We start from the raw sequence: 11,238 nt of genomic DNA on the forward strand, positions 1-11,238 counted from the left end.
TGCACTGCATGTACTAAATGGTGCGGAGTCCTGCTGAAAACCCAGAAGCCTGAGTCTGAATTTTTTACAGGGGGTTCCTGAACCCCCCGAACCCCCCCTCCCTACACCCGTGACCTAGTATACAAATAGCTAAATAAAATGTACATGTACAGGGCCGTAGGCAGACCTTTAGGTTGGTAGGTTCTTTTGAAGAAAAAGTGGACCTTTTAGTGTGATGCTGAGGTGTGCGAAGCGCACAAAACTAGTGGGGTCTGGGGGCATGCTCCCCCAGGAAATTAAAAAAAAATTCATGCTGAAAGACTGAATTTGAGCCACTAAAATAGCACAATTATTTACTAATTCTGCACCATAATTATGCATATGGTGTGATATGGTGTGCGAAGCACACCCAGCATGCGAAGCATGCTAAAACTAGGGGGGTCTGGGGGCATGCCCCCCCAGGAAATTTTTTAAGGAATACATGCTAAAAGACTGAATTTGGTGACATTTCAGCCACTAAAATAGCACGATTTTTACTGATGTGTCAATTTTGTACCATATGCATTGCAACAAGGGACTATGTAGTTATACACATAATAATATTATCATGATAGAGAATTTGTACACTATAAAAGTGTTAATTGTTATCGCTATTAAACTGTAAGTGGTTTAAAAAAATGTTACAAGTGCCAAATCATAATAATAATTATGTGAATTTCAGGGCAGTGAATCCAGCTCGAGTCTACGTGGATGTTGTGTGGCAAAAGTATCTACTACACTGTCAAGATCTATTGGAGTGTCATAGTGTATATGCATTAATGCCAAATGGGAGAGCCGATCTTTTCCCATTGATGCCCTTAGAAAATTATTTAAACGCCTCAATCCACTTGCACTCCTCTCACATTCGCAGGATGTTACTGGAATGGTACAAGCAATCTGTAAAAGTACAAATATGTTGGGAAACATATCCTTGTCACACTCCTTTAGTGCTTCTCCAGCTGATGATGGTCTTTCTCTGGTTTTCTTACCAGTATAGCGATTTTTCCAACGCTTAAGTTCCATTTGGAATAGTTCTGGGGATGGAAGATCTGCACTGTATTTGGAAACAGCTGTTTCAAGGTTAATATTCTTTCTGCAAATAATAGATGGCACAAGCCCTAACAGCATAATAGCAGTAACAGATGAATCACAGAACTGCTGGTCCAAGAAAGAAATTATGTGGTCCAGCAGTGGTATTGCTACATTCCTTTGAAAGTATTCACAAGGATTATCTGCTGCAGCATTGCTACGATGCTTCTGCCTAGAGGCAATGCGTGGCATTTGAATGGTGCAATCTACTTTTTCTGCAACTCTTTTGCTGTGTTCAAATATCTTAGCAAACCCAGAGTCAACATTTTTCCGCTCAAGGCTGTAAGTTTTGGTAATCTCTGTAATTTCTTCATGAGCTTCAATAATATCAAGTGTACGTTTCTGTAGCTTTACTGTGATACCAGCTAAGTGTGAGAGATATTGGTAAGTTGTAAGAAAGACTACAATAAATTCAAAGCTGATGATTCCTGCTAGCAGTTGTTGTGCATCACTACGGCTTGTTGTACCCCAATCTGAATAGGTGGTGCCATACTTTTCCATGTGCCGTTTGTAGCCGATCAGCTCCAAAGCCTCAGTAATGAACACATATGCCTGATAGAAGTGTTGATAAGCACTCTGCCGTTCTGCCCATCTGGTCCTGCAAACATCCAACAAGGGTTTTCTTCTTGTCTCATCAACCACATTTTGCCTTATAATGAGTTCTAAAACACCCATTCGCTTTGGACTGTACAGAAAAAACTTACTGCAGCTTTGCATCCGATCAAGAACATTGCGTACTTGTGGTAATTTACAACTTTTGCTGATAACTAAATTAAGACAATGGCCATTACAATGTACATACGTAGCTAATGGGGCTGCCTGCTTAATACGTGCTTGGACACCTACCGAATCTGAAGCCATGTTGCTAGCACCATCATACCCCTGACCACGCATGTTTGATGCTGGAATTTGGTTCTTACTTAAGAAGCCTAATATGACAGCAGAAATTGCCTCACCTGTTATTCTTACTAAGGGCAGAAATGCCAAAAATTCTTCCCTGATTGTATTCTGCTTATGATCAAAAAATCTGACACATAAAGCTAGGTACTCCACATTGTGGGATGTTACCTCATCTGCCAGAATAGCATAAAATGGAGATGCATTGACATCATCTACTATGCCTTGGAATATTTGCTCACCTATAACCTCAATCAAATCATTCTGACTTTGAGGAGAGATGTATGTTGCATTTCTCATTGCAGGAGTTTCCAGATGTTTCCTTAATATATCATCATTTGTAGCTAGCAATTTTAGTAGAGCAAGAAAATTTCCTGGATTACCTGGTGTTTCAGGTTTCTCTGCATCTCCTCGCAAGGCTATGCACTGTTTGCCACAAAACAGCACAGCGCTAGCCAAAGATTTCAGAATGCTACGGTTGCGTTCGATATTTGCAGCTTTGCGAGCATCTACCTGAGATGTGATGGAGACATCCGGATGCTCAACATTATATTTGAAGCTATCAGCCAGTTCCATGCACTTTTGATGATACAAAGAATTTTCATGCTCCTTAGCCTTTTCACTTTTTTTGTTCCATGCATGGAATGGCTTGTTAACAAAGCTTCCTTTGGACAAATCAGTGCAGAAAATGGCACATATGATGCAGAATACTCCATCAACCTGCTCACTGTACACCATCCAAGGATGCAGTGAAAGCCATGCAGGTTTGAAACTGCGATTGCAACCACCAACATGCTGTGTTGGAAATGCATGGTCCTTGTGTGGAATTTTATGGTTTGTAAGCAATTCATACTTTTCAGCCACCGTCAGCGAGTGCACTGCAGCAGAAAAATCAGCAGGTGACGTAGCCTTAGAATAGATTATGCCAATGTCCATTTGGACAAGGCTTGGTGTTTTGCTAGGTTGTGGCACATCAGTTGCTTTCACCATTTGAGACTCAGAAGCTGATGATGATGCAGGGGTAAGTAGTGATGGTGGAGTATGGCTACTGGTAATATCTTCAACCGGATTTAAAATGACTTCCGTTCCTATAATAGATTAGAAGAATGATTTATTGTGAGCCATCAGTTTCATACTACGTATTACGTACTCATACTATACATTACACTGTATTTCTACTATACATGGTATACTGAGTTGATAATTTAATGACAATTAAAATTATTAGCACAATCTATTGTTTATATGTTGTGCATTGAATTACAGCATCCTGGAGTAATCAGTAACTGACAGTCTGTTGTATAGTAGATAACTGACAGGCACAAGCCACGCCACGTTTGCATGAGCACAGTAGAATCATTTTACACTCAAAACCGGGTAATTTAATACTTGCATTTACGAGAATTAGAATGTTTATCTACTATCTATTCACTATAGCAAGCTAACTATATAGCTAGCTAGCTATATTACCAGAAGGTAAGGAGGGAGTAGAGCTGGTCAAAACATCTTCAGCGGAATCGTCGTCAGAATTACTATCAATTGCAATCACCTCTTCTTCAAATACCTTGCTCTTCTTCGCAAAAAGTTTATCTAGTCGCTGACAGGAAGAAGCTGACCGCTTCCTCTCACGCTCTTTCTGTTTCGCGCGTCCCATCACCGTTGTTTACATAAGGTGTTAAATCACGTGTATAATGTAAAACCACAATCGATTGTTATCAGCTTTAGCGATTTGGGGACTTTAAGGAATCGATTCCAGTTTGCTGTAGACTTATATGGACTTGGAATTGTGGACCTTTTTACTGAAATTGTGGACCTTTTTCCCAAGAGGGCGGTTCGTCCGAACCTACCGAACCCCCCTTGGCTACGGGCCTGATGTACTTGCCTGTAAAGTTACTCAAATCTCAATTATTACAGTCAGCCAGTGCCATCATAATACTCATATTAAACAATCAAAGTGCAACTATAGGAATGAGTCCTTCAATCATGCTCATAAAATTGAGCATTGCGCTTTGACTTCTGAGAAGTTCCAAAAAAAATCACCCATCATGTCCATGTGAAGTGCCCATTGTTCCAATACTATTATGTGACTCTGGTTTGTCTTATAAACGTTCCAGTGAATATAACCTGACAATTCATAACTTGTCTGAAGAATGAGGTGACACCTTAGCACTTGGTTGGCTTATAGCACAATAATATGACAAAGTCGCTAGTAGGTTCATATAATAACATGTGGAGACGTATGAGTTACTGGACTTGGATATCCTGAAGGCCAATTACAATGATATTTTTGCTTTCTATTCTTATATCTGGTCAGTAGCATTAGTATTAATTTTCATATACTTCCTGAAGTGACTGCTTTATTGGAGTAGCAACTGTTCTTTGGGAAATTCTGACTGCTCTATTAGAACATAAGGAATTATTATCAGAATATTCTTACTTACTGTTTGTGCTCATCATTCAACATAATATACCTCTAGCATAACTCCTACATCTCTAATACAACCACATTATAATGAAGCATATTACAAGCTGTATATATGTACAGTATACAGTCTACAATAATATTTTCCTCATATGTTTTGTATTCTATCAAACTACAACATGGTAAGGTCTATGTTTTGCTTTATCATCAAATTAATCACATGGCCCATCACTAGAGATTTTCCTCTTACCAAATGGTACAGAAGCAATTTCCTAAGCGAGTATTTCTGTCTGGTTGGACAATGATTTAAAATCTTTTGGATAACATAGAATACATCAAACAGCATCTGTTCATATTATGAACATGGCAAGTTAAGAGGTATGGAAATTTTTTATAAGAGCAGAATACCATTCTGTGTGACAAAGTGTACACTGAGAATTAGCCAATTGTTGCAATTTGCTAATGACCAAGAACATGATACATCTTTACTAATTACAGTATCTTGGGTGCTCACACTGTCACCTGTGAGGCATGGTACAGTCTTCTACTACTGTTCCTGCCTAGAGAGGATTTTCCTACATTGACTCACTACACCTTAATAGTACACAGGATATTCCAGTGCTGGTTAACCGTTACTGTTCTAGCATGGTAACCAAAAGCTTTGCTTTGACTTTGTATGCATGTGTCACATAATGTGTGTATATAGCTTGGGGAGAGTATAACATTAACAGGTCATGGACACTGTGGCTAAATAACTTATTTATTATAACAATCCCTAGCTTAGGAAGGGGGAGCATTTGCTAAACATGATAACTATGTACGTATATTGACAAGCAATTTGTGCTCTGTTGTCTCATGATTCAAAATTGAAGTGTCAAAACAGTTACAGTAAAAGTATGGCTTATGTAGATAGCTAAGTGTAAGGGAATTACTACTAGTGTGGCATGAATATGCACCAGTTAAAGGGGAAGGCTAGGAAATGTGAAAAGCAATTTTAATCAACTATTTACTGAAAATGGTGTGAAAAAGATGGAAATTTTGTTGAAATTTTAAAGACTGAAATGAAAGTTAATAGGTTGAGTTTGGAAGAGCTACATAATTATTTATTTTACTGTAAAAAGAAAATTAAAATGCATAGCTATGAGTACATTAGACTCAGTGTAAGTAAATGATAGACCACAAAAGGGATTTTTACCAATATGTGACCAGATTTTACAGAACCGAACCAAATCGCACACCAGGCAAAATCAAACTAACACCACCAGTGGATAGCTACACTATCGTACTACAAGTTTTGACCGGCCTCAGCACTACTCAAACTACACGAGGCTGGTTTTAATAGACGTCTCAGTTTTCTGGGTGGTGTGGGGTGCCCAAATGGCGGTTTCAGGCCTTGTGAAGGACCTGGCTTGGCAAGAATCAGTGGTTTACTGGTGGACAGCCTTATAATGTTGGCCAGACGTGTTCTCTGTAGATTTTGCTACATATCAGCCACTAAGGAGCCAGCACAGCCCTGTAATCTCGTGTCTGGACTCCAATCGTGGTCTGCCTCCATTTTGAGGTCTATCTCTTGCCCTCCCCGCCACCCCCCAGCCTCCCCGCCACCCCCCAGCCTCCCCGCCACCCCCCAGCCTCCACCCCACCCCCCAGCCTCCACCCCAATTTGTGAGCACTCGTGATACTACTTCGCTCGTCCAACTGCTCAGATTTTTTCTTATTTGGCGGGAAACTGTACAAGCAGCTACAAGTACTGGAAGTGGCTTGAAAGGTAACAGATTGATGCATCTTTTGAGTAAATTTCATACGCGTGCTTGCTATCCTTGGAGAGTTATGCCGCTGGCTTCAATTCTTTAAAACCGTTTATCTCGAAACTTCTAATGTGCGATTTGGATCGTTTTTCCAAAATCCAGTCACATATAGCTATCAAGAGACTAGATCTTACTGCACTTTTGGTCAAATGTTAGATTGTTAAAGATGGTTAAATGCACACACAATGCAGGGGCGGATCCAGAGTTTGGAAAGAGGGGGGGCACCTTTCTGAAAAACAGTTGAAGACCAAAAAAACTTGCTGAAAACCAGTTGAAGACCAAAAAAAAAAGGTCACGACAATAATAGCTAGTTATCTTTACCAACTATATCACGTCTGTTATGTAAAATAAAATCCTATTTATAGCTTCATAGGTAAGCTACACTGCCTCATGAACATTGTGACTGCTTTATTAGAGTAATTGACTGCTCTATTAGAGTATCTCGATCTTGTATGCAATTTCTTGAAGGGGGGGGGGGGGGGGGGGGCATTTGCCCCAAATGCCCCATCCTGGATCCGCCACTGCAATGTAACTTTGACTTTATACCATTCTGTGGCACTACATGCAAGGTTTGCTGTTTCTGTCTGACTATCATAACTGATTCCCATTTACAACTACCCCAAAGTCATTTATAACTCCTTTTAGTCCTTGTGTGGCTGCTTCTCGGTGATAAAATTGATCACCAAATTCTAAAGTAGTCTGCTAGATGTAGACATGTTTGGCTTGCACTGATAAAACTGAGTCAGTTTAGATATAATTAATTCATATTCATATGGTGTGTACACCTGTGCAACCTGAAACATTTGTTTTTGTAGGTGTCTTTGCACATAACTATCTCACAATAACTAGTAATTTGTGATAGGTGAGATACTGACAACAATAATACAATTGGAAGAGCAACATGCACATGATGAAGGAATGAGGCAAAAACCAGCCTCATTAAAGCTGATGATGGTTGATAACACATCATAACTATAGCTATCCACAGTTTAGAGTCATGGAAGTATCTCAGACTGCCATTCGTACTTCTGTCAGCCTCATATAAAAGCAGAGGCAAAGCTATTGACTAGTAGTGAGAAGAAAGGTATACTAGGTTATTGCTCTATGATTGTACCTATCAAAAGTTGAGGTGATATAACCTCAGAATTATACTAAACTGCATGTTGAAATTACTTGTGCTGTCATGTAGGAGTTTTCTAGATCCAGTCAAACATTGTTGTGAAAAGGTAGCTGTTACATATTAATTATGCAATTAATACATGTACAATATATTGCTGCAAGATACTTTAAATTTCAGTTCAGTTACCAAAATAATATCGATAGATACGGAATGCATTTTTAGAGCACAAAGCATAGCTAAGGTAGGCTGGTGGAGCAACTCCAGGACAAAAATCGAGACTTGTATCATCATTATCATTCTCTCCTTGAATAGACACATACAGTCCAGTATGGGGATAGTAAAGCATCACTACATCACCATTGTTGATTACTGCACCATTTGCTTTCCCTCTTGCATAAATGAAAAATGTCTCACCCCAGCATCTATCACTTGTAAAATTCTTTCCTTGGTCAGTTGTTCCTGGGCAGGTTCTTTTATCACAACGATTGTAATCTGGGCATCCCATCCATGTGTTTTGGTCATGTGGATAACGTAGCCGAATGCGATGGCCAGACTTAATTGGGCCATAGTTGGGACCTTCACCAATTATTTGGAATTCTTCTCCCCAACATCTCCCAGGGTGACGATATCTTTCACTTTCACTCGGGCATCGACGCAAATCGCATACATTATCAAGGCAACCAAGCCAAGCATCTCTTGCACCCAAAAACTGTAGTCTCAGCCAGTCTTGATCCCTTAGTTCTAAAGATTTATCTGTGATGGGAGATACAATATTATAGTCTCTTATATGTACATTAATACATGACACATACTTTGTTTTAACTCTTGAAATCTTTTCCCTCCAAATTCCAGCATCTCCTCAACTGAAAGTGCTTTAACTCCCAAAATTAGCCCAAGTAAAATGATAGGTACCATGGTTGAGATCATTCAATCAGCAGCAGTCATTCAACTCTTCTTAAACTTACTACAGCATAGTGAACTAGTGCAGTCTTTATATACAGATACCTACACATTTGTATGGAATCAGTGGTTAGCCACATGTAGGAGAATGATGAGTGATTTAATGTACTGTGGGTTGAGAGGTAGGAGTACAAAGTTGATCAGTAATGATTTCTGTGATTGTTTATGTAATACATGCATAATGTAGTAAATTCTCACTTGTATCTCCTTCACAGTGTATATGCATGTATGTACATATTATGAAGATGACTACATGAACAGTATACTAGTTGACTACATGCTTCACACTATATGTTTTCCTATTATGTTATTACATGATCAACCTTTCAACCAAATTGCTTATAAGTTTGTCCCTGGGGTCATATCTCTTTCCCTTTTATGTCTACTATAACGTTATGATCTTATATGATACCATTACTGCTAGCTACAATTTTAACAGGTCAGGTGAATAATTATGCTAGCTTTATAAGTACTATACGTGATGCTAATTAACCATAATTTGTTTCTTTAGTACATTTTTAATAGTCCCATGTACACTACAACTCCTAGATAAATACATTTTAGCTCACTGTGAACAAATTGCAACAGTAGCAATATGGTTAGTTGATGAAGCCATATTCAAGTATATGTGGTAGTGTTGCTAAGATACTGTACTATCTGTCATGTCTACATGTCTGAAGTAAGATCCTTTATTGTACCATAAAACTTCTGCTGGTCAACCATTACAAATTATTTCTGAACCAATGTACTAAATGATATAGACAGTTTCTACAGTAACTGGTTGACTATCATGTTGCTACAGAAGTGACCACGTAGAAAACTGCTGAATTCACTGCTTTGTATCTAATCTAAAGGTAGCAAAATAGTTTGATTCATGGCCACTATGGATGTCATTGTAGACCCACTAATAAAATTAGCTGATGTGGGTGTCACATTACTATTTTATAGTTAGGTGATCACATGGATCATTTGTACATTAAGTCATCTCAGTAGTACAACTGTATTACAGTAACAGTAATGTAGCAGCTCAAATGTTACTCACATTGACGAGGAGTACCAATCATAAGCACCAGTGATGGTAGCTAACCTTATAGCACTTTTGTATAGTAGAAAAAACACACAAAAAAAACAGCACTGCACATGTACAGGTTGAATTTTACATGTTCTCTGCATGCATGTAAGTTTAAGGGGAAGGTTGCTCATGTCTTTTGTGTTGTTCCTCCTGACCAATAGATGACCTTATTCAGCAAACTTATTTTACCGTGCACAGTGATGTACTAGTATTACACATTACATATATACCTGAAACTTAATTTATCAAGTGAGGGGGGATTAATTAGTGATATAGCTAGCAGAGGCATGTTCAGTTATTCCCTATAATCAATTAACCTCCACTCCTCCAGCGTGTCTTTGTTTTTATCAACTTTACCAGTCAGGCACTGGAGGGTGAACACTAGTGTGCACATGCATGCAGTTATGTGATAATTGCTACATAAAGATTTTGGTACTCAGATAGTAAAACTGGTACTCGAGATGACCCAGTTCACCTGAAGTTTGTCATTCTGAATGACACTAGTTTGACTGATGATAAGCCTAAAAATATTCACAAGACCAGGTGCATTTCATTTCTTAGCATGTTATTTGGTGTAGCTAATTTAATTGTTAGGAACACAAAAATTAGCACTTTAATACAGTGCGTGTGTGTGTGTGTGTGTGTGTGTGTGTGTGTGTATCATTGTTGTTACTTGAAATAGCTACTTTTGCAAACTACAGTACAGTTAAGACCTACAACAGTACACCGCACATGCCGGCATGACATTTCGAGTGGAAACAAATGCCGTGCATGTACCTATAATGCATAACGGGCTTGGACTGAATCACGTTAAGACACATGCATTAAGGAATATCCCACGCGTGACCTCCAGAGCATGGATTTTATATCGATCTTAGCTGTTACAATGCTAGCTACGTACTCAGGTTAAACTATTATTGCTAAGTAACAGGACTGGAGGCAGCAATTCAAGATTTTTTGGCCAATAAGTCTTTGTGTCTGTGTTACTTAGTTAGGGCATAGATATAGCAATTATCCATGGTTAGGGTTTCCACTCAAAATAGAAAGATGTCTCTTTTTGTTGCTTACCTATTTGACCTTTAAGGTAAAAGAAACAAGTAGCTATGATTTATTACTGGACTACTTTTAGTGCTCGATGTTAACACCCATAAATATCTAAAAAGTGGCATGTAACCACTCATGCGTGCTGTGATGCTGCAAGATGTAAAATCGTTATTAAGGTTAAAATATAAATTATAGCAATAACTTTTGTCACCCTTAAAACTGGATATACATACACATAGTAGGGCAGCTTAATGAAAAATTTTTAGTGGATGTGGACATTCCGAACAAAAGCACCAAACTTTCTCCAAATGTTGTTTACCCTTTCACCTTTCAATTTATGATAGGAACCAGATCACACTTTCATGGCTTCCCAACTCTTTGTGCATTTAAAGTACTTGATGTAATGAAACCAAGTGAACATGAAGTCATACATGTGTTCCCATGTGTTTTCTCATCATAGTGTCAATATTAATATTGCAGAATGGCCAGAATCAGCTGTAGTAAAGCAGCCACACATATGGTTGTCATTGACAACACATATAGTTACCATTGACAATTACCTTTTACTTGTGAAACCACTGACATTCCAACTCAATGCAAAAGGGAGACAGGTAGTATACAGCTCATTTCTCACTAATATTAGCGCTTGGAACATTGCCAATTGTCCTAAAGTTCAGTAATGATTTTACAACTGAAGAACTAGTGCAAAACCAGGCAGCATGGCATAAGTATTGTTATGTAAAATTAGCAATGAGAAATGAAAGAGAGCATCCCAAATTAAGGAAGGTACTGTAGGAAGCAGCATTTT

At 38.6% G+C, this 11,238-nt stretch overlaps 2 protein-coding genes across 2 annotated transcripts; both read right to left on the reverse strand.

Annotated features, from left to right (window-relative positions):
• Positions 1-151: 151 nt before the first annotated feature.
• On the reverse strand, positions 152-3,871 carry LOC136246861 (52 kDa repressor of the inhibitor of the protein kinase-like). The gene has a single exon (XM_066038458.1). The coding sequence runs from the start codon at positions 2,992-2,994 to the stop codon at positions 697-699; it is 2,298 nt and encodes a 765-aa protein (XP_065894530.1). The 5' UTR covers positions 2,995-3,871; the 3' UTR covers positions 152-696.
• Positions 3,872-7,441: 3,570 nt separating this feature from the next.
• LOC136243633 (uncharacterized) lies at positions 7,442-8,308 on the reverse strand. Its single transcript, XM_066035180.1, has 2 exons — positions 8,167-8,308; positions 7,442-8,107 (listed from the first exon to the last, which is right to left on the reverse strand). Exons 1-2 carry the CDS (start codon positions 8,279-8,281, stop codon positions 7,533-7,535), a joined length of 690 nt encoding a protein of 229 aa, XP_065891252.1. The 5' UTR covers positions 8,282-8,308; the 3' UTR covers positions 7,442-7,532.
• Positions 8,309-11,238: the final 2,930 nt, after the last annotated feature.

Source organism: Dysidea avara, chromosome 2, assembly GCF_963678975.1.
Source record: "Dysidea avara chromosome 2, odDysAvar1.4, whole genome shotgun sequence".
NCBI lineage: Eukaryota > Metazoa > Porifera > Demospongiae > Dictyoceratida > Dysideidae > Dysidea > Dysidea avara.

Coding starts and splice junctions, on each gene's coding strand:
- LOC136243633 (XM_066035180.1), bottom strand. CDS start 8,281: ATGATCTCAACCATGGTACCTATCATTTTACTTGGGCTAATTTTGGGA. Junction 8,108..8,166: donor ATTTCAAGAGTTAAAACAAA/GTATGTGTCATG, acceptor CTCCCATCACAG/ATAAATCTTTAGAACTAAGG.
- LOC136246861 (XM_066038458.1), bottom strand. CDS start 2,994: ATGGTGAAAGCAACTGATGTGCCACAACCTAGCAAAACACCAAGCCTT.